At 44.6% G+C, this 22,332-nt stretch overlaps 1 protein-coding gene across 1 annotated transcript in view; it reads left to right on the forward strand.

Annotated features, from left to right (window-relative positions):
* The first annotated feature begins 880 nt into the window (after window positions 1-880).
* Window positions 881-22,332, forward strand: part of ASAH1 (N-acylsphingosine amidohydrolase 1) — a 215,134-nt gene continuing 193,682 nt past the window's right edge. Inside the window, exon 1 of the mRNA XM_078678102.1 lies at window positions 881-1,107. Coding sequence (XP_078534228.1) covers window positions 1,036-1,107 — 72 coding nt within the window. The 5' untranslated portion in view covers window positions 881-1,035. The remainder of the gene's footprint in view (window positions 1,108-22,332) is intronic.

A 22,332-nucleotide genomic window follows, 5' to 3' on the forward strand; every position in this document is an offset into this window, starting at 1 on the left:
GGATGGATGGATGGATGGATGAATGGATGGGTGAATGGATGAATGGATGCAGGAATGGATGCAGGATGGATGATGGATGGGTAGATGGATGGATGGGTGGATGAATGAATGATGGATGTAGGATGGATGGGTGGGTGGATGCATGAATGAATGATGGATGCAGGATGGATGGGTGGATGGATGGATGGGTGGATGCATGAATGAATGATGTATGGATGCAGGATGGGTGGGTGGGTGGGTGGATGGATGGATGGGTGGATGCATGAATGATGTATGGATGGATGCAAGGTGGTTCGGGCTCGCTCGCTGCGCTCGCTCGCTGCGCTCACTGCGGTGCAATATGCAAATTAGTTTACGCCACACCACTTTCAAATGTCACCAGCCGCCCCTGAGTGTGGCAGCTACATAGTCAAAGAGCTTACTTAACACCCCTGAATCTCTAGACGACCACATCAAAAAGCCGTAATGCAAGCAGTCAAGCTTTCTCGAGCTAATTTAATTCAAAATGAAAATTACAGCAGGTGTAGCCTATTCAGCCTGTGTAGCGCTGCGCGGGGCAAAGGCTAACAGGCGACGCGATGTTGACATCCGACACATCAGATGCAGTGTCTACCGTCTGGTCAAATACCCCTTTTATAAAGTTTGAGGCGCGTTACGTCGGAATCGGGGCGGGGTATAGTGAGTGGGCGGCTCACTACAGCCATATAAAAAAACTGAAATAAAGACTTAATTACTCCATATTTTAAAACTAGTAAGTGGAAATATACTTTCTCGATGCATCTTAGTAAATAGAGGATAAAACATATTCCTTCCAACATGGCCTCTTTGTATACAGTAACATAGAGGCTGTGCTTAGCTGTACTTGTAGTCCGTTTTCAGTGTCCGTGTTGAAATACTATCTCCACTGGTGTGTTTTCAGTGGCGCTGTCAAGTGATCTCTCCGGGGCGGGTCGTGAGTCACATGAGTTTTCTGGGTTGTTTCGGTGTTACTTTACTGTGTACTGACTGTCCAAGCTCTTTGCTGTGCTTGTAGGGATGAAGGTTCTATTGCCGTGTGCGCTTGTTCTCCTCGCCTTCAGCTGTGCAGGTGCTCAAGATGTGCCCCCGGTAAGTGTGTGTATGGGATTGTTCAGAGCCCCCTAAGTGCAAGATTATGTCTGCTTTTTGACCTGCGCCTCAGTAGGAGACTCTTATCTCGTTCGCCTTAGTAGCCTCTTAGCCTAGACTGTTTTCCTTCTCGAAGAAACTCCTATTTGTTCTGGCTTTATTGAGATTATGAAAGCGCCTGACATTGGGTCCTGAATAAACGAGTGTATAGAAACTTCCAATTGTGATTCATTTGTTTCATAGTGATTTCCTATTAGTTCAGAAAGCTCTAAAATGCATTTAAGTCCGTAACTCCTTTATTAACTGTTGTATAGTTCAGAAAGCTCTAAAATACATTTAAGTCCGTAACTCCTTTATTAACTGTTGTAAGTATATTTATAAATGCGACAAAAAAACAGGCTTTTTTGTGATTTCACTGTTTTTTCTGGGGTTGACATGAAAATACTGGTTATGTTGGTTAAACACTGCCACCCGGCAACCAGAACAAGGAAGCACTGCACATAAGCAAAAAAACAGGACGATACCCGTTCATCTAGTCAGTACCCTCCCTTTTTAAAAATAAACACATTTGGTTTTATTGAGTTTTCTAAGACATAGTCGACAGTGCAACAGTACAAATCATGAGTTTGTTATAGTAATAGCTGTGATATAACAATGTACAGGATTCACGACATGCTTCATGACCAGAGGAAACATAAGCAGCAAAGGTAAATGCATGTGCATTGTTATAGAAGGCGAGAGAAAGGTATGTTGGATGTGAACAGCAAAACAATGCACACGAGTAACGCAAAAGGGTGGCTGGTCCCACACGGCACACACATGGGCATCTGTCGTCGTAGGAGAAGAGATCGTACCAATAGAGTACCCATAATGCAGGTAAGCAACAGAATCAGGGGGAGGCAGTGGGTCAGGCTCATAGCAGTGGACTGGCGGGTGATGTGCGAGGCATCTGAGGCAGTAAACAGGTCAAGAGTGCTGTTCGGGGAAGCAGGTTCTGAACTAAGTGGAGGCGAGTGCCAGTTGGGTCCTAACGGGGTGTCGGAGGCAGTTGTCCTAGATTTGAAGGCCTCGATTAGAGCATTCTATTGTTGTGAGATTGGGTACTTTCAGATACCCCACAGTTCTTCTGACTGCAGGGCCATTGCCTCCAGTGTCACCCACGCTGATCAGGTCCAGGCAAGTGGCCCAGGGAGAGCCCTTGACGTCCAGGCGCGCATGAACCCATGCTTGATAATAGAAGTGTCAGGTCAAGAAACCTGGTGACTGGCCTGTTTAGGTCAAGCCTAGGCAAGCGCCCATGCCCTGTCTTCGAGACGTGGTATTCACTTCTATGGGCTTTGAACACGCCCACCGCTTTCCATTGGTTCTTTCGTCTGCCTTTACAAATCCCTTCGTTTTCACTGGTGAATAGTATACGTTTGTCCCACCTTTTGGCTGTTTTGTTCGGTCCTGCAGATTAACCCTTCAATATGGATTCTTTCACTATCGGCCATATGTTTTAGTTCAGGTGCACTACTTTTTCTTTCTGCTCTCTCCTCGCTGGCACACAGGGCTGCTTCCAATTCACTTAAACTCCCTGTTCCATTCCCCAACACCACCTCCTGCCCCTCACATCTTGTTATTTGCGGTGTCATTGTTCATTTGCAACTTAAAAGCAGAGAAGACCTGCTTTATGTTTGCAATCCCCTCTCTGAAGGGGGTTGCGAGCACTGCCTTATGTTCCCTTTCGCTGCTTTGCTGTGACGGCCGCCGTACTCACCCAGACAGCGTTTTACTTTCATAAACTTTTTTATTTAACTTGGGTGTTGTAACCTATCTACAATTGGGACGTCATTCACGTCAATTGGGCATTGAATATGTGGGGTGCAATTGGAAATAGTAGATTAGTCCACAATCTAAATTGTGAATGTACGCGCACCAGTTTCCTATTCAGCATTGAATATGTGGGGTGCAATTGGAAATAGTAGATTAGTCCACAATCTAAATTGTGAATGTGCGCTGCACCAGTTTCGCATTCAACTTAGATTACACAAATATTATATCTAGACTAGCTGTATCTTTCACTCAATTTTGGCCTCCTTTTTTTTCTATATTCAATCAAACTCAGTTCAACTACATTTGATTAATATGTTCACTCTGTGCCCTGTCTGAATTTGCACAGACAAGCTGAAAAACAATGCAATGGAATGTGGACCACAGTAACCAGTGGCTGAGAGTCATTTGAGCATTCTTCCCATAGCTTTTTTTAAGCTTTACCTGGTGGCGTTTTAGATCTTTCCTGTAATACACGTATGTGGTTAGTTACACAGGTGAGTCCCTCTAGAGATAGTTATAGGGGCCGTGACCACCCTTCCCAGTCGTATCCCAGCCAGAGGCAGGGTGTATAGTGTTGTAACCAGTTTGATATAGGTTTCCCCCACTCCAATTCTCCTTAACACCCCCATCATGAACGCCCACTCGACAGTCGAACGTCTTCTCGGCGTCCAAAAAGACTGCTGCGGCCTTGACTCCCGGGTTTAGTCTTTGAATGGCACCAAATATTGTTTGTAAATATAAGGTGAGGTTGCTACCAGGTACAAATCCTGCTTGCTCCGGGTGGACCACAGGTGGTACCAGTGGGGCTAAACGAGTGGCTAATATTTTGGCAGATATCTGGGTGTCAACGTTGAATAATGACAGGAATCTGTAAGAGGAACATGCCTCAGGCAACTTCCTTGCCTTCAACAGCATGATTATCAAGGCCTCTCTCATCGAGAGGGGGCATTATTCCGGCCTGAGCCATGCTTTCGCACAATGACATTAGATGAGGGACCAGTTGGTCCTTAAAGGCCCTGTAGAATGAGACTAAGCCCATCCATGCCGGGACACTACCAGCGCGCATAGACCTAATCACTGCTTTAACCTCGCCCGGAGTGAGTGGGGCCATAACGTGATCTGTCTGAGTATTTGTTAGCCATGTCATCTGGATGTGCTCCAAATAATCTTGCATATCGTTGTCTTCTGGCGGGACTGGGAGGTGTAGAGCTGGGAATAGTACCTACGGAATTGATTTGAAATGTCTTTTCTTTTGTGTAGAGGGAGGCCATTTTCATTTAGAATTTCTGTGATAGTGTCCACTTCCCGCTTGGGACATAATAAGGCTGCTAAGGTGGCACCTGGTCGTTCCCTCTCCCCATAGACCCTAACCGTGGCATATTTCCCAAGGTGTTTGACTTCCCTGTCTGCCGTATCTTGGAAGTCCTCAAGCACTACTTAATATCACCCAAAAGGTTTACATCGCCTGTGATTTGGAAAGCCTGCTCAAGGGCTGTGATCACTTTTTCCAATTTTGATAATCGGTCCCTTAGTGACCGAAGCACTCCTGCATGCTTAGAAATAACCATCCCTCGAATATAAACTTTAAATGCCTCCCAAATGGTGGCGAAACTGTCTACAGACCCTATGTTTTTTTCCGAAGAAAACCTCTATTGCCTCTGTGATTTCTGCAGTAAAAACAGGGTCCATTAGTGAGTAAGGGGGAAGCCTCCAAAGAAACGCCGGGCCTGTTAAATGGTGTACTTCATGTCCAATTATACAGGAGTGTGGTCCAAGTAAGTACAAGGGTCGAGGGCGCACGCCTCGACCTGTGGGAACAGGCTTTTGGTCACAAGCCAAAAGTCAATTCGAGTGTGTAAGTCATGGGGAGCGGAGAAGTGTGTGAAACCTGCAACATCAGAGAAATGCTGCCTCCAAGCATCCACCAGATCTAAGCCATCCATGAGGTCCAGGATGGCCCTGGCGGCAGCAGAGCGATGGCGGGCGGGTCCCTTGGAGCGATCTTGAAGTGGGTCTAGGAGAACATAATTGAAATCCCCGCCCAGTATTAGAGGGATATCCCTGTCGCGCGTCAGATTGACTTCAAGTCTAGGATAGAAGTGCGGGTCATCGTAGTTGGGTCCATATACATTCACTAGCCTAACAGTTAACCCATCTTTCTGGCAACGTACAGTAACATATCTGCCATTTGGGTCTGTCTCCATTACATGCGTTAGTATTCCTGACCTTGGGTTCACCCAGACTAGTACACCTCTAGTGTGAGACGTAAACCCTGCTTCACTGACCCCTCCCTAAGAAGGTTTTACGACAACATATTACTCTGGGGTGGCAGGTGAGTTTCTTGTAATTGGGCCACATCGATCGAATGCCTCTTTAGATACGCTACAACCCTCCTGTCCTTTCTGTGATCATTAAACCCCCTTATATTCCATGTTAAAAAAATGCACTGTACTATCCATTGCTGAAAAAGCTGCTAGCTACTCCGTGCTCACAACAGTATCCAACTGAGGCATCTGCCAATAATGATCACGCCCAACTCGTAAACAAAATTACATAGCCACCAATTATCATGCATGTCTCGCCAAACAAGCAACCTCCCACCCCCACCCACGCTTTGCAAACCCCAACTGTGCTTAGTCGAAAACCACCCTTTCCCTCCCCCTGAGTGCTCTTGTACTTTGGTTAAAAAGTTACGAGTTATATCCAAACCAAATGCGACCCAACAACGCTCCCTGTGTGGAGCACACTGTGGGGTAGATGTCAACTGACTCAAATACCCACTTGAGCCGACCGGCATAGCGACTCTTGTAATAAGAATAATAAAACTTATAATAGGTATCCTCGCCAAACAATACCTTTAGATGCAACCTCCTACACATATAGCTCTCCAAGAAACATCTATAGCAAGGAGGTCTGTTGCAGTGAATGTCAAGGGAAAAGTACAAAACGCTGTATAACTTGCAAATTACCATGCATTGTTTTGCGTGGAATGCATTGTCAGGTGTTTGTAAGAGACCAGCGGCGGAGTTGTCTGCTGGTCGGCAACCCCAGCCAACTAGAGTGATCTCTCGAAGCAGCAGGTGGGCCCACAAGACTGCCAAGGGGATCTATGTTGTGGAGATCCCAAACCCTACTGAGTGCATTGATGCCTTATCCTTTTCCATGTGAGGTCTCGTCCTCACTGCCTGACCAAGGGCTCTTCTTTGAGCAGCCAGTGTCCCTACGTTTAATAAAGTGCAACACTTGAGACAGGTCTGTAAAGATGTGTGACTTTCCACCAGCTGTAAGTTGTAACTTGGTTGGATACAACATGTTGTAGTCCAATTGCAGCGCACAAAGAGAAGCTTTGCATCCTGCACGTGCTGTGTAAAATCTGGATAGAGGGACACTGTCATCCCCTTGTATTGAAGATCCTGCAATTCTCTGGCTTTGCGCAGAGCGCTTTCTCGATCTTTATAGTTGAGAAGCCTGGCTGTAATGAGGTGCGGTGGCGCCCCAAGGATCGATCTACGAGCCATTGTTCGGTGTGCCCACTCGACCAAGAAGATGGCAGAGAAACAGTCTCTTCCCCGCAATGTGTTAAGTAGCTGCTCTACAAAGCTCTGCATGTTGGCGATGTTTGTGGACTCCACAATGCCTATTATTCCACCGCGAGTGGGCTTCCAAGTCCTCTGCCTTGTCCTGGACAATCTGTTATTGTTTCTTGATGGTGGGATGCGAACGAGATGTGCACTTTAGGGTATCTTCTGCATTAGAGACTCGTTTTTCAACAGTGTTGAGGCGCTCCGCATGTTTGTCTAGCCTTTCGAACATCCTGTCCACCTTAAAGGATAATGTATCACTTTTACTGTCTATCTTATTCTGACTATGCTGCATGGTGGCCATTGTTTGCTTTCGGTCTGAGTCCTGGGGAGGGTCGCCAGCATCCGAGCCCTACTCAGAGGCGTTTTTTTCCTGGTCGTTTTGCCTCTGCGACTTCCTTGTCTCGAACAGGCGCCGTCGGAGCTATCCGCCCACGGGCAGCCGCTGCAGGACCAAGCAGGCGAGCAGCCCCCTTCACACGGCGATGTCCAGGACACAGTGCACCGACAGGCCGCTCACCACAGTCCCCGGGCCAGTGACGCCGAGCTTGCAGCTCGGAGGCCCCAATTCGGCCGCAGCTATTTCGAGGAACCACAGGACCTTGCAACCGGCCCCAGAGGCTCTGCTTTGTCACGCATCTCAGTGCCTTGATTTTGTGGCGAGGATGCAGGTATTTAATCCGGATACTGGAGAATAGCTGGCCGTTATGGGTGGAGCGACTCTAGCTTGCGGCATCTTGGAGCCAGGCAAGCTCCTCCCCCGGTTTGCTATACTTCTAATACCAGAGTGCTACCATTTGTTGGCATTCTCCACTCATGTCACTGGAACACACCACCATGTAACCTTGTGCAAAGTGAATGTTCTGTTACACTTCTGGGCTAAATTGAGCTACACAAAGTACCCAATCAAATAAAAAATGTTGGCCAAAGATTTAATTGATATGGGGTTAGAGCATACTTTTACTCTATTGAGAAGGTTTAATCCACTTCTCTGTGGTATACACAATCCTTTTTGAAACATAATTTAGATGTACAGCAGAGGTATTCAATAGTGCAGACTTTCCTCACAAGCTGCCTTCTCTGTACAAATACAGTTGCTTGGGAGTATAGATAGATTAATAGTAGAGTGGTTGTATAGAGGTATAGTTGATTGCCTGTGCGTCTACATGATAATGGATGAGTCCAAAGATGAAAGGGTGTGTTTGTATAGCTGGCTGGGACAAGTTTGGGTTAACGGATGAATGCTTGATTGTTGCTGGATGGATACATGCCTTGGTAAGGGTGGATGATGGACATATGGAGAGTGGTGGATTAATGTAAATAGGAGTGCATGTGCATAAATAGGAGGGTTAAGAAGTAAGATCAGAAGTTACAGGAGGCATATGTAGGAGTGAAAGTTGGGTGTAGTACGAGGAGTATGTATGTATGTGTAAATGGAGATTAGTGTAGGAGTAAGAGTGCGTAGGACTTCAATAGGAGTAATAAATGTAAGAGTAGGAATAAACGTGTAGAATAAGAAATAAGAATAAAAATAGGAGTAAGAGTAGACATCAGTAAGAATATGTAGGAGTGATTAGAAGTAGGCATAAATACGGGTAGGAGTAAGCATAAGGTAAACCTTTGTGCATATGCCCTAAATCAAGTGGAAGGGTAAAAGTCAGCCACTAAAACGGATTATAAATAGGCTATGCTCCAAGGAGGGACACACACATGACGAAGAAGTAAAGCCATTGAATAAGAAGCATGAAAATGAATTTGGAAAAAAACAGCCTGTGGAAAGCAGTAATGTCCACTGTACATTTTTAGGTCTCGCCTGTCGATGCGCATGCGCATCGAGCAAGGCGAGAGTATTGCGAGTTATCCACTCTTTATCCACACTGCAAGGAATCGTGGCGATTCCTTGCAGTGCCCGTGACTTTTAAGGTCAATGCGCATGCGCATTAAGCTTATGCGCATGCGCATTGACCTTAAAAGTCACGGGCGCGTGCATGTCCGTCTTTGTTTACCCGCTCCGCCCCCTCCCGCCGTGTCGCCTTGCCTACTCTCTTCCACAGCCTCCCCCAGCTCCGCCCCCTCACTACTTGATTGCACGGCCGCTAGGCCGTGCCTCCCCTACTCTCCTCCCCCCTCCTCCCCTGCCTGCCTGCCGCTAGCTGAGTCCACTTATCCCAGTGTAGATGCAGGAGTACTTTACATCAAACACAGAGGCACAATAAAAACATAAGGATTTAGGATTACATGCGTTACATAAACGGGTCACCCTAATTAAAATTCAATGAAGTGAGCTCTTCGACTAGGTTAAAGTCGCGCCTAACAAAGCAGCAGACTCCAAGCACGGTCCCCTTCCCAAGGTACTCCCCCACCCACGTTAAACTCGTCGCATTGTGGGAGGGCGGACCTGTTCTCAGTGTGCTCTGTTTCCACACGAAGAATAACAAGCCCACTCCCTAACACCGAACAACCCCTGCTACGGAGTCTGCTTGCTCTCATCGTCCTCGAGCTCAGCTTTCGCTGTAGCAACAATCCACTCGCGCGCCCCTCCTTCACAACCGGCTGCGTGGACTGCTCACGTGTGGGTTATTCCTTATCTTCCAGAGCAGCAAAGAGGTTACTTCCGGTGCGCTGTCAGGAGCAGCATCTTCCGGTGCAGCAGACTTTTTAGTGGATGGATGGGCGGTCTATTTCGAGGCGGGCCAATGTTGCTGACCAATCACAGGACTCTCTGTGAAGTACAGCCTCAAATGCCCGTATGGTTTTATTTCTCTTTTGCTTGTCAAAACAATTTTAAACCTTTACTTCGGTTTCACGTATTAACTATAGATGATAGCGGCAAAAGGATGTTTGAAATCTTCTGTCGGGAACGGCAGGTAAGGAAGGCCCTTATCGGGAGCCATGCCGGCTGATTCGAGGGGTTTGTCATGTGGATAGGGATATAAGTGTGCACGAAGAACCAGCCCTCAGCCTTAACTCTGCTTTGGTGCTCATACAGAAACGTATTTGTAATCTGAATATGAAGCTGTGTTGTCTATGAAGAATGTACCTGCTCTTGCTGTCGGTGTCAGCTGGGAGAGTCTCTCCTGGGATTGAATGGCCGTGTGGTTATTTATCATCCTTATCTTATATATGTCATTCACTATGGTGGAAGTGAAAGCCACTCTCGTGTTATCGTGATTGTTTGCTTTGAATACGATTGTGCTTAGTACTTCTCAGCAGGACTGCTTGCTATCTTTTTAAATGGGCCATTGGCAACCGTAGCTGTTATATTCTTTAGTGCGATGGCACCAGCGATGCTCGGGCTTTTAGAAATGTTTATGGCTTTTTTTTTTAATTCTTTAGCATTGGCTACAGGAAACAAAAATGCTAAAGATTTACACAAAAACCCATAAACAATTCTAAAAGCACTAACTCTAATGCTGCGAGACCTATTGCATTTCCAATGCTTGTTGGTATTGTCCACAAGAAGCTTTTGCCTACAGAAGCTGTCCGGTAGGCGAGACCTAAGATAAGAACTGAGTGCAACAGGTGATATGCTGTCACTCACAATCCATGACCTCTCCAAATACCCAATTACTGTTGTGGCCATGGCCCAATGACGTGAATACCACTGACATCAAAGCTCTGTCTGAAAGGGTTGACTTATTAATCGCCCTATGTATGCTCATGAATGCACAAATATCTAGCACCAAGACACCCATGGGCATTCGCGCACGTAAGAGATATGAAATCACTTTGGACTGAACCAGAATATGAATGAAACTTGAAAAGATCAGTGGCGGAAAGAGGATGTCTTAAAGTCCTATATTTAAGTCTCTGTATCATTATTTTATATACTGTTATATTTCATGATATCTGGCAGCACATCTAAAAATGTATTTTACCCATATATAATGACTTAATGAAGCTGACCCGAAGCCCCCTTGTGTATGTATATGTACTGTTACAATATTTATTGTTACGTATAAGTTTCAAGAGATCTGGAAACACAGCTCAAGCTGACGTTTCCATTGAATGTGAAAAAATATGACTTGACAAAACAGACTCACCAGTGGAATAGAAAGTACATTCTTCCTCTTTAACATGGTAATTTGAGACCTTTGGCACACGAAGTAGATGTGCAAACTTCAGTAACACAAAGGTAGGGATAATATAAACAACAGCAGAACAAACCCTCTGATGCAAGGAAAACGTTCAGTGCAACCAACAGTAGTGCAGATTTCTCTTGCACAGAAGGTAGAAATAGGGCAACATCAAACCAATGAAAGGTTCAACACTTGGCAACAGTGCAAGCTACTTTCTTCCCTTCTCTTTTATTTGTTCCCCCTCTCTCACTAATTGAAGGTTAACTTGTAGACACAAAATGTTACAGCACCAGAAGTGCATGCTTCTCGTGTAGTTCCATAAACGATATTAATAGCCCCACACAATTTGGGTAAATATGCGATTCAAGGCAGTGAAGCTCAGAAGATAAGCATCAGAATTGCCTCAATCAATGAACTCAAGTAGTGCAGAAGTAGTAGTGCAGTTACTGTCCTAATGAAAAACTTTCAGTCCTGCAGTATTATGTTACAGCTGCTATTGATATTGTTCTTGACTCAGTAATTAAAAAAAAATCTGCCCTGCATAGTACGCCCACAAAACAGTGTTGTTTTGCATATATTTCAGCTTTGGCAGTCTTGTAGGGCAGTACTATAATTTCAGGCATTTCAGTCATTCAGAAAAACATGGCTTCTCTACATTTATAGTACTGCAGTTGTGAAGAGAAGTACTGGGTTGTACATTTCAAAGTTCTGCAGACCTGCAGATTGATATTCATACTCTACCTGCAACGCTATTATAGTGCTATTCTTATCATTGTATTGGGGTAATATTAATACTGCCCTATTTTCAGTATTATTAATGATTGTTTTAATAGTTGTTACTTATTTTTTCAAAGGGGTGTGTGGTTATTGTAATTTTTTCCATATTCCTTTTTTTTTTTTTAGTAAGGAGGAACTCACGGCGACCTCTACTTTCGCATTCTCCGTTCTACAGGCATAGTTTGTATAAAGGCAATTTTTAGACCTTTCCTCAGACAGCACATAGCAGACCTGTTTACTCACAGTTGGCTTCGAGCCTACACATTGCTTACCACTTCCTCACTCTCATTTGCTTGTTCCTCTTTGGTCGGCTTGTGCTGGCTTGAATTCCTCTTCCTGTGTTTGGCCCTCACCTGAAGCATGGATTAAGTACTATGTCCTTGCTCAGTGTCCTTCCACTGTTCGCAATTTCAGAGCTACTTTTTTTTTAGGTCGAGCCTGGGACAGCTTCGTGCTTGCGAGACACTATTGTTTACGATAAAGGGCTTGGAGACCATCCTTTGCTTACCATTCATTGGCTTTAATGTCACTCTGCTTGGCTGCCCCCTAATTGACCAGCATGTGACAGTTGTCATTTCCTGGTTCTTCTCTTGTGCATGGACGAACCACAGATTGATTTCTCTTGATGTGCGTCTCTGTCCTTGATTGAGGTACTATTTTGTAACCGTGTTACTGCTTTCCCCTTCCATCCACCATTTCTTCATGTGCTCTCCCTTTCCCCCACCACCTACACCCGTCCTTGCTTACCCACATACCGTCAGCCCCTTCCTCCATCCTTGCTTGCCCATCACTGAGACCCTATCGGGTTTCCTAACCTCGATCGCAGCAAAGTCTGTTCCCATTTGCTTGCTTGGCCGTCGGTCCCTCCCTGTACCAGAGACCGCAATGGGTTTCCTAACATAAAGTGCAGCTAAATGTGTTCCTATTCCACTCCTTGTGCAGCAAAGCTCATGTATAGGCCAAAGTCTCTCAAAACTGGATGACTTTGAAGTGGATGTGTAAATCACTGAAAAAAGAATGTCGACTTTCCAATTTTCTGTTTTTCTTTTGCCTGGTTTTCTGTGCTTCATTTTGTTGTACTTGTACTGGTTTTGAGTATTTTCATATTTTTAACAACTCTGATCATTAGAGCCACAAAGCTTTCCTTGTCATCCTTTCCCCACTATTGCAGGTGATGTCACTTTACCGTAAATCATGGCGCTACATTAATGTCATGAGGCAGGTGATGTGAATGGTCAGTGGGTATAGTGGAAGAGGCCAGTTACCCCTTCAGGATAAAGGGAGAGAATGCAAGGTTTATTTTTCTTGATTACTTAGAGTTGCGTATATTAAATTTGGGGCCATATGTACAACCATTGATGTTTGCGACTCACAAATTGCGAGTCACAATTTGCAGTCGCAAACATCAATGTACAACAGTCTCAGAGACACTGTTTGCTATTCCCAATGGGGTCACAAATTGCATGCCTCAATCATATTAATGAGGCTGTCTCAATTTGCGACCCTATTGGGAATGGTTCGCACTCCCAGGGATGGTTGCCTGCTAGGGTCAGCAGACCACAATGTCTGGGACTGCTTTGTCAATAAAGCGGTTTAAAAAAAATGCAGCCCGTTTTCCTTGAAGGAAAACTGGATGCATTTAAAAAAAATAAAAAATAAGAAATGAAACGTATTTGTTTGTTTTTTAAGGGCAGGTAGTGGTCCCTGGGAGCACTACCTGCTCCTAAAAAATGTTTGCGCACCTATTCACAAAAGAGAAGGGGTCCCCATCCCGTTTGCGAATGGTTTACCACCCTCTTGAAGAGGGTGGTAAACTGCGAGTGTTTTGCAACCACAAATGCGTTTCCAAAATCATTCTTACATAGGGTTCATGGTCTCTATTAGCAAGGTACGCCTTTGGAACGCCTCTTCCTAATAGCGAGTCGCTAACCCTATTTTGCAAGTCGCTGTTACATTAGCGACTCGCAAAATAGGGTTGGTACATTGTGCTACTGGTTGTTGCCGTTGCAAAAGGGCAAAATGCCCCTCTGCAACCGCAAAAACCGGTCGTACATCTGGCCTCTAGTATCTTAAATCAAATTCGTTCTCCCTGATGCTGCTTTTGGCAGAGCTGAGTTGCCCTGCACCACACATAACCAAACAAAACCTATCTACAGTAAATAACAGGCATTTAGGGCCATTTAATCCACATTATAACGTAAATATTTAAGTTGCTTCAAAAGATGCAAAATCATGTCACTAAAGCAAATCTAAAATCATTTTCTCTCAACATTGCAATTAAGCCCATATACAATTTTAAAAGCGAAACTACAAGTCACAGAATGCAGCCTTTTCTGTAACATTGCTAATCTGTAGGTGACACACTTGACAAAGTCAATAGTCTCTGGACGTTAACTGAACAATATTTATAATGTGACCAAAGAAGAGAAATGCTGGCTTGCAAAGTATAATAACTGAATGAAGACTTATTGTGTTACATATTTTTGTCTGTACATGCTTGTAACACTGTCATGCTCCCTGTTCAAACATACAGCACACCGATGGTTGATTGGGTATAAAAACGCAAAATATTTAAATAAATAGTAGTGTGCCCTGTACAATTAAAGTTGCCTATCAAAATGAGTAAATGCCATGTCCTAATGAATTATATACACCAGGTAGCAAAGCTGAAATGAGCAAGGCAGCATTGTGTTTATGTAATCTCGTTATACTGGGCACACTTTACCATAGCCATTTGCAGTAATGTATTTGACAAGGACAGCGCTAAATATATAGGTCTCAACAAGTAAATGAGTCTCTGAAAATGTAACAACAACCATCACCACTGCAATCTTATTTATCTATCAGCATACATGCCTTTTTGAATTTTTAGGTCTTGCGCCTAGCGTTGCAGTGCGCAGCAGTGCACGTGCAGCACGAGACCTTATATAGGGGGTTTTGAAAGCTGACCACACGCTCATGCATGTGGTTTTGCTTTTGCCAGCAGCCATTGGGTTTCGCGCGTTTTTTATTTTTTTAAAAAGGCACGCAATTGGGCAAAGGCGGGTGCATGTGCCACCTTTGCTCCGCCCATTGCCGTCCGTGTCTAGCATGCGCAGCAGCGCGTGTTCGCCTCGCTGCCGCTGCCCGCTCCCTCGCCACCTCTCCTCTTTGGTGCGCGCGTATCTTTGCTGTGCATTCGTATTATAGCAGTCTTCTTTACTATAGAAGATTATACGTAGTCGTTCTCCCGGTTGCCATTCTAAATTCGTTGTTCACAAATCACTTTATCACAAATGTTACGGAGTTCAATATATGTTGACAATCATGTCCCTCACTTGTAGACAATCAGTATCCCAAAGTCCTGGACTGTGAAAGTCATGTGGATGCGTGCAACCGCAGCGATAGATTCAGCTATGGCTGCATCCCTTTGGTGTTACGGTTTGGTTTTTGTGATCTATCCAGGCTCGCCTTTAATAAACATCACATGAAACGTATTACCGCATACTGCATAATGGGCCGTGCCAACAGTTGCCTGTTTTGGCAATGTTTAGTAATAATGTGATGGAAACCAAATGGATAAAGACTGCCTGTAAACACATCTTAATGTTAGTCACAATAATAATATTGCCTCGGGATAACCTAATATTTAATGGAACAGAAAGCATGTCACGGATGTCTGGTCAAGTGTGTGCGCACAACTGAAGACCAGATCGGAGGGCTGATCAAATGCATGTGATTCATACAAATGTTTTAGTTAAAAGTACAAATGAAAGCCAAAGTATGCAATACTGAGCGTGTTTAATCCTTACCTAAACTTTGTAAGTATATTTTGTAAATGACTTCTCTATAAAACCAGGACCGGGGGCCCCAAGTTAGAAGTCCTAGGTGACGTTTGCTGCCCTTATAGAAACTGTACATTTTGACCACATTGAAACTGAATGTGTAACGGTAGCTTGCACTTAATAAGCGACACTCTCATTCAATGTTTTTCAAGTGCATATTCCTATCCCTGCTTTACTTTAAACGCAAGTACTAAGTAGTCTAGCGCTGCACGATAAGAATACAGAATAGCGAAAGCGCCCAACTTAACCTTTTTTATTTTTTAAATGGAAAACACTTTATTCATTCAACTTGTTCCAGATTCATCTCGGTTTCAGCCGCTCGAATAAGTGGTGTCTTACTTTGTACAGATTTTACTCCCCTCCCCCGCACTACATAATATAAGGACGACTAGGACAAAGCTTTCAACCGTGGGGCTGCCTTTATGTTTTCCATATAAAAAAACTGTTCCAAAACTGCAGTAGCTGCCTCCACAAACCTACAATTGCAAGCCTGAAGGCACTAAAGCAAGCCACATTTGCAAGCTGAAAAGGATGCTCATTGGTGCATGAAATTCACAGTGAACAAGCATTGGCAAAGCAAATAGGTCTCACCTTTGGGACCTATTGGTTATGCGAATGCTGCATAGCATCGCCAACAGGCGTAAACCGAACACGAAGGGGAGCAACAATAGGGGCAGAGGGTGAAGCACGCGGAGGGAAAGCGATTTGGAGTGTTGAGGAGGCAGGGGAATGGGCAAGTGGGAGAAACAAACGAGAGAGCTTGTAACAGGAGGGAGACAGCAACAGGGAGTGCAGAGAGGATGGTATTGGAAAGAGGGGAAAACACACATGGAGGGAGCAGTAAAAAAAAACACAAGAACACCGAGGGAGTGCATAAGCAAAAAGCAAAAAAAAGTAGTTACCTAAAGGTAAACGGTGGAAGGATAGAAAACAGCCAGTCAGAGATGTTAAGAGGATATGCTCCAGGGGAGGAATAAACCAAAGATGCAAAAGTCAATGAATAACAAGCATTTGCAATGCAATAGATCTCGCATTTGCGAGAGTTTGAGCTATTGTCATTGTAAATGACAATACCTTTTATTTATGTGTTTTGAAAACCTGAAAGCAGTGTGTAAATAAGCACTTTGTACTTGTAGTCCTTGCGTATGACAAGCAAGTCTGGCAGTAAACGAGGCCCAGTTACTGCCAGCCTTGGTTCTCATAAGCAACGACTATAAGTAGAAAAGTGCCTGTTTACGACCGCTTGCAAGTTTTTAAAACACATACATAAAAGCCATTGTCATTTTCAATGCCAATAGCTCAAACTCTCACAAATGCGAGACCTATTGCATTAAATGCTTGTTTTTACTTCTGTTCAGCCGCCAGAAAAACTAAATGAAATGCATCCAAGAACTTTGTGTCACCTCTACTCCTGTCCTTGATAGCCCATTCCATCCAGTGCTAGCCACATCGTATCGCTTTTATTCTAACTTTACTTATAGCCATGCTGCTGTGTAGTATGGCTAAAACACATTGGCAAAGGCAATAGCTCTTGGATAGGCAAGATCTATTAGCTTTGCCAATGCGTGTCCTATTCTGGAAACTCTCTGTAAGAGTGTGTGGTGCTTATCCCCTCTCACCCTCCTCCCTCCCTTGCCCCTCCCACTGTCCTCTTGCTGCCCTTCATGTTGCGTGTGACTCCCGCTGTCTGTTATATTGCTTGCTTCCTCTTCTCCCCTTTTTCTATCCATCCTTTTCCTTGTCCGGTGCCGCCCTCCTCCTGCTGTCCCTCATGTTGCTTGCCCTCCTCCTGCCGTCTGTATTGGCCCCATTCCTATCCTGTATTGTTGCTTGCCCCCCATCCCCATCCCCCTCCCATCCTGCATTTTGTTGCTTTCTCTAGCCCCTATCCACTTGACCGCATTGTGTTGGTTGCCCTGTTCCCCCACACACTCCCACATTGTGTTGCTTGCATGTCCCTCCCGCTTTGTGTTGCTTAACCCAACTCCACCTGTGTTGTATTGCTTGCCCTATCTCTCCCAAGTTTTGTTCCTTCGCCCACCCCTCCTGTCAGGAAAAAAAAGCGGTATGACACGGCCAGCGCAGGCTGCATCAAAGCTCTTTTTTCTAAATTTCAGCCATGCTGCACAGCTGCCGTGCTGCTGTACAACATGGCTAAAAGACATTGAGAAAGCCAATAGCTCTCGCATAGACATTTGTCTGCCCCAAAAACATTGAAGCTTTAATCACTGTAATTATGGCAGCTTCTAAACCTGTGATATTAACAGATGCTCTGTGAGTGCTTCCCTCTTCCGCTTTGGCTGACACCTGAATACCCAGGTGCTTCTTCCCATCCACCCTCATGCCTCATGTGTCCTCTCAAAGGAAAACCAACATTAGGAAAGCCTGTAGGTCTGGCATTGGCTGCCCACCTATTGGCATTGCCAGTGAATGTTTTTTTAAACCTTTTTGTAATCATTATCATAAAACGTTTGAAAATAAAATGGCTGCCTGTGTGCGCACTTGAGGGCAACAAAAAAGTATATGGATATTTATAGAAAGCTTACCAAAGTCATTCTAAGATGTCGCTCTATGCATGGGAACCCATTATTAAAAGGGATCGAAGCTCATACTAAGGTGGGCACCTATGCATGCATATGCCATACATGCACCAAGTAGGGAGGCCATCTGTGAATGGTTTGTGAATCCCATTCGCAAAAATGGCCACCTATGTGAGTAAATGTGCACCAGTTTTGTTCAAGGACAGTCATCTTATAGTGGATTACAAGCCAGTTCTTAAAATGGCAGGATGGAGCGCTCCGCAGGCGGAGCCGAGGGCCGATAGCAGTGTGTAGAGAGTTCCCAGGCCTACAGAAACTTTAAAAAGAAAAAAGCCCCAACTGCCCTCATTTTCCTGTCACCGGAGGGGACTACTTTCTGTGTGAGTGACAAGATTTTTCTTCAGCTGAATGCCAACACTAACTGAGCAATGTACCAATATTGTACAAATGGCTGAAGTGGGATGACTCATTGCGCCATGATATATGTTGTGATGAGCGGAAGCAGCGTGAATGATAGTAAAGTAGACCAATGAATGAAGAGGGCTGGCTGATAGGCCATCTATATAAGTATGTCATCTATATTTTTGTAAACACTAAGGTCTTGGATAACGCTAGGTTTAAAAACAATTGACTGAGTTATCCTTAGAAACAGAAACATCATTTATTGGTCTTCCTTGGATTGTACCCCACCTTCCGTTAAGACGTATGATTGTTATAATTTCTGTTTCATAGTTGAACCGTGCTTTAATAATGGTGGGATGTGTAGGAAGGTTCTACTGAAAATGTTGTATTTTACTGTAGAGTAGCTAGTACTGGACAGTCCAGATATACAAGCCATCAGAGTCAAATCCGTTAAAGGTCTTGACTTACTCCTGTACAATGTATATGCTAGAGGCCTCCCAGGAGGGAGATCCTCACAGGTTATTTCCACCTTAGAGACACTCCTGGCCGAAGGGCCCCTAAATGACAATCTTCTTATTGTGGGAGATTTTAATACCTGCTTTGAGCCTTTGGACAGTGAAGATAGTAGACTCGGCACAGAGGTTGATGAAACTTGGGGCATCCCCCAGCTGAATCTCCCCCCCCCCCCCCCATCAAAAAATGGACAGAAGCAGCCCTCCAATTAAAAGGATTATGCCTGGAATGGGGTTTAAGGGCAACAAATGGTAGAACAGGGTCTGATGCTGAGGGACAGGTGACTTTCGACAATGGCCGATCCAAAAGCAGAATCGACTACATCTTAATGAAAGTAGAGTCTTGGCACTTAGTTAAAGATATGGTCGTCCAAAGTCGCCCCGAGAGTGACCATAATCCGCTGGTCCTTTCTCTGAAGGATTCGAGCTTCTCTACCCCTTGTGAATCCATAGCTGAGACAGGCCTGAACCAAGTAATAGTGGCCAATGATACGAGGAGGGTACGTTGGGCCAAGGTCGCTCTCGACGAAAAGAAAGTGTGTGAGATCAGGGCCCTTGTTGCGGGGGCATTAAAGAAACATAATAGACTTACAAACCAGGAGGACTGTAATGCCCACTTATTAATGGTCCATAATTACCTTTTTTTATCCCTTAAAAATGATTTCATCAATATCAAGCCTATTAAAAAAGCCTTTCACTCTGAAACCCAATTCATGGTACAATGCGTCGTGTAAAGCCGCCCACAAAGAGTTGGTGGTAGCAATTAAGGCAAGGAATCATAGTACCATTAAACTATCCCGCATAGCTTATAAATCTTCCTTGAAAAAGGCCAAAAGGGATTGGGATGAGAATCGCTGGCAGGACCTTTTGACAGCATGTAAAGGCAGAAACATGACCCGCTTCTGGTAATTGGTTAAATGGGGTAACGGGCAATTTTCAACAATCCCAAATAATAATGTAGAGCCCCATTGTTGGGTTGAGTTCTTTGAAGCCCAATTCAAGAATAGTAACCACACGAGGCTCTCGATCCCGTACCCACACTTCCAGAGCCGCCTCTGCTCTTTAATACCAAAGAGATTGAGGTAGTTGTGAAGGCCATTCCCAGTGGTAAGGCTCCGGGGCCCGACTGTATCCCGGCGGATCTGTTCAAAGAAGACCCTGACCTGTGGATCCCCTACATTACCAACCTTATTAATGGGATAGCTGGGGGTGCGCCGATCCCAGCCTCTTGGTGCGGGGCGGAAATCATCCCTATTTATAAGATGGGTAACCGCTCTGCCCCGGCCAATTACAGACCTATAAGTCTTATCGACGCCCTCCAAAAGGTTGTAGCAAGAGTAATTTTGGGTAGGATTCAGCTGTGGATGGATGAAGAATGTATACTTTCGCCGTTACAACCTGGGTTCCGATTCCACATGGGGACATTGGATCAAGCCTTTAGATTTGCCATGCTTTACTGGAAGGAGGTCCAGATAGGAAAGGGCATGATCTTTGCAGCATTCGTAGATTTAAAATCTGCGTTTGACTTGGTCCCACGAACTAAACTCTGGGATGTCTTGTTGAAACTGGGAATGCCCAAATAACTGGTTGATCTGGTGATCAGGCTCCACAGGTCCAACTACGCCCAAGTCCATTGGGGGAAAGCAAGGGGAGGTTACTGGTAAGTTCATAGTGGGTAAGGGCGTCAGACAAGGCTGCGTCCTGGCCCCTACATTGTTTTCCCTCTTTATTAACGGAGTGGGGAGGTACTTTGACAATCAACCAACGGACGCACCCAAATTAGCAGGCCAAAGAGTCCCCCTCCTCATGTTCGCGGACGATACGCTAATCTTATCCAAGACGAGGCAGGGTCTTCAACTTGCACTGGCTCGTTTTGAGGAGTTTTGCTGCGACCATGAATTGGTAGTAAATGTTAAGAAGACAAAGTTTATGGTCCTCCATGGGGCCGGGCCAATAGCCTCTAGAGTTTTTTCGAGCGGGAAACTCTTGGAGCAAACTAACGTCTTCACCTACCTGGGAGTTACCTTTGGCGAGAAATTGTCCTGGTGTCCCCAGCTCAAGCTATTGGTGCTGAAGCACTCCCAATTAGCCGGGGCTTTGCTAAAGGAACATAGGTTATCAATCACTAAACCGATCGCCCCTGTTGTCAAGATGTACACAACTAAAAATGTTCCTGCCATCCTGTATGGGGCTCAGATATGGGGTGCGAGTAACCTGTCCCAGTTAGCACAGGCCCAAAACAAATTCCCAAGATCGATTGTAGGCCTCCCTAAATCATCCCCTCGGGTTCCTCTTTTGCTAGACCTGGGTTGCCAGCCAATTGAGGATACTGCCCGGTTTAGGATGTTGGCGTTTTGGAGGAGACTATGGACCACTCCTGAACTCTCCCTATTTGCCAAGGGTCTAATCGAGGTTAGGGGGTTGGACAAGGCGAACAAAATTGTATGGCTAAGCAGTATTAAGTCCCTGCTCAGCAGGATGGGGATGAGTGATTTATGTGATGGCCCCGAAACTGTGTCATTTCCACCCAAACCCGCCTTCAAAGCTGCATATTGGAACCTTATCAAAACCGAGCGGTTCTCGACTCTGACCGGCCCATCTCTGACTAAAGCATATTGTGACTTCAAAGATGAATCCTTGATGGAAAGCTGTTGGGATCTTATAACTAAACCTAGAGATCGCAAGCTTTACCATCAGTTCCGAGTAGAGACTCTTCCTACAAGGAAATTCACTAGTAAATGGTCTCCCGGGGCGAGTGCGGCATGTCCGTTTTGCCCCGAGCACATTGAAGACATTAACCACCTTCTTTATGTTTGCCCAGCCTACCAGCTCCCCCGGAAAACGTGGCTCAAACCCTTATGTAGATCTTTCGGTACCTGCTCTGCATTGGCCGCCAAAAGGCTATTAAAATCAGGTTGTAACGAGACCACTGTTATCGGGGTATCCAAATTTTTGAGCTGGACCTGGGCTATTCGAGAAAAAAGAATGGGTTCCTTGAGCTAAACGAATCACTGCACCAATTGGCTTGATTGATCGAATATTCTTATATATGATTCCTTTTCTTAATTCTTATAAAAAGTCTTGTGATTATATCTTGATTTAATCGATTCTTACTGTGGTTTTAAAGCATCCTGTTATTTATATTTTGACAGTTTTAATTGACAGTCTTAAAATGAGTTTTTTATATTTGTATGCTATAGTTCATACATTTCCTGTCTTTTATGAATAATCGAAATAAAGACTTTTTGAACTGAACTGAAAATGTTGTATTTTTTTATTGATCCGCTAGAAATTCTTTACAAAACAGTTGTCATGATTCAAAATTCATAAACATTGGCATAATAAAGCACCGACATTCTTTCAATAAAAATAAAAGCAGTAGAAATTAGCATAATGACCATAAGCTAAAACGTTTCTATACAGGGAGGGGTATCTCCCTTGCATTGACATTGAATGTATATAAAGTACTCTTGCTAAACATGAGCGTAGTCTGATGCCCTTAGTCGGAATACAACAGTTAGTCTGACACATCACACCAAATTGCCCTGAATTTTGTAAGGGCCCCGATTCTTTAGCATATAACTTTTCAGGTTGCATAACCTGCTTCATTTTGCCTACCCAAGAGTTGAAAGTGGGAACCTCACCGGATTTCCTCTTTTGCAGAATTAAAGATTTGGTTATCAAGGTGGAAATGA

Source organism: Lissotriton helveticus, chromosome 2_2, assembly GCF_964261635.1.
Source record: "Lissotriton helveticus chromosome 2_2, aLisHel1.1, whole genome shotgun sequence".
Taxonomy (NCBI): domain Eukaryota; kingdom Metazoa; phylum Chordata; class Amphibia; order Caudata; family Salamandridae; genus Lissotriton; species Lissotriton helveticus.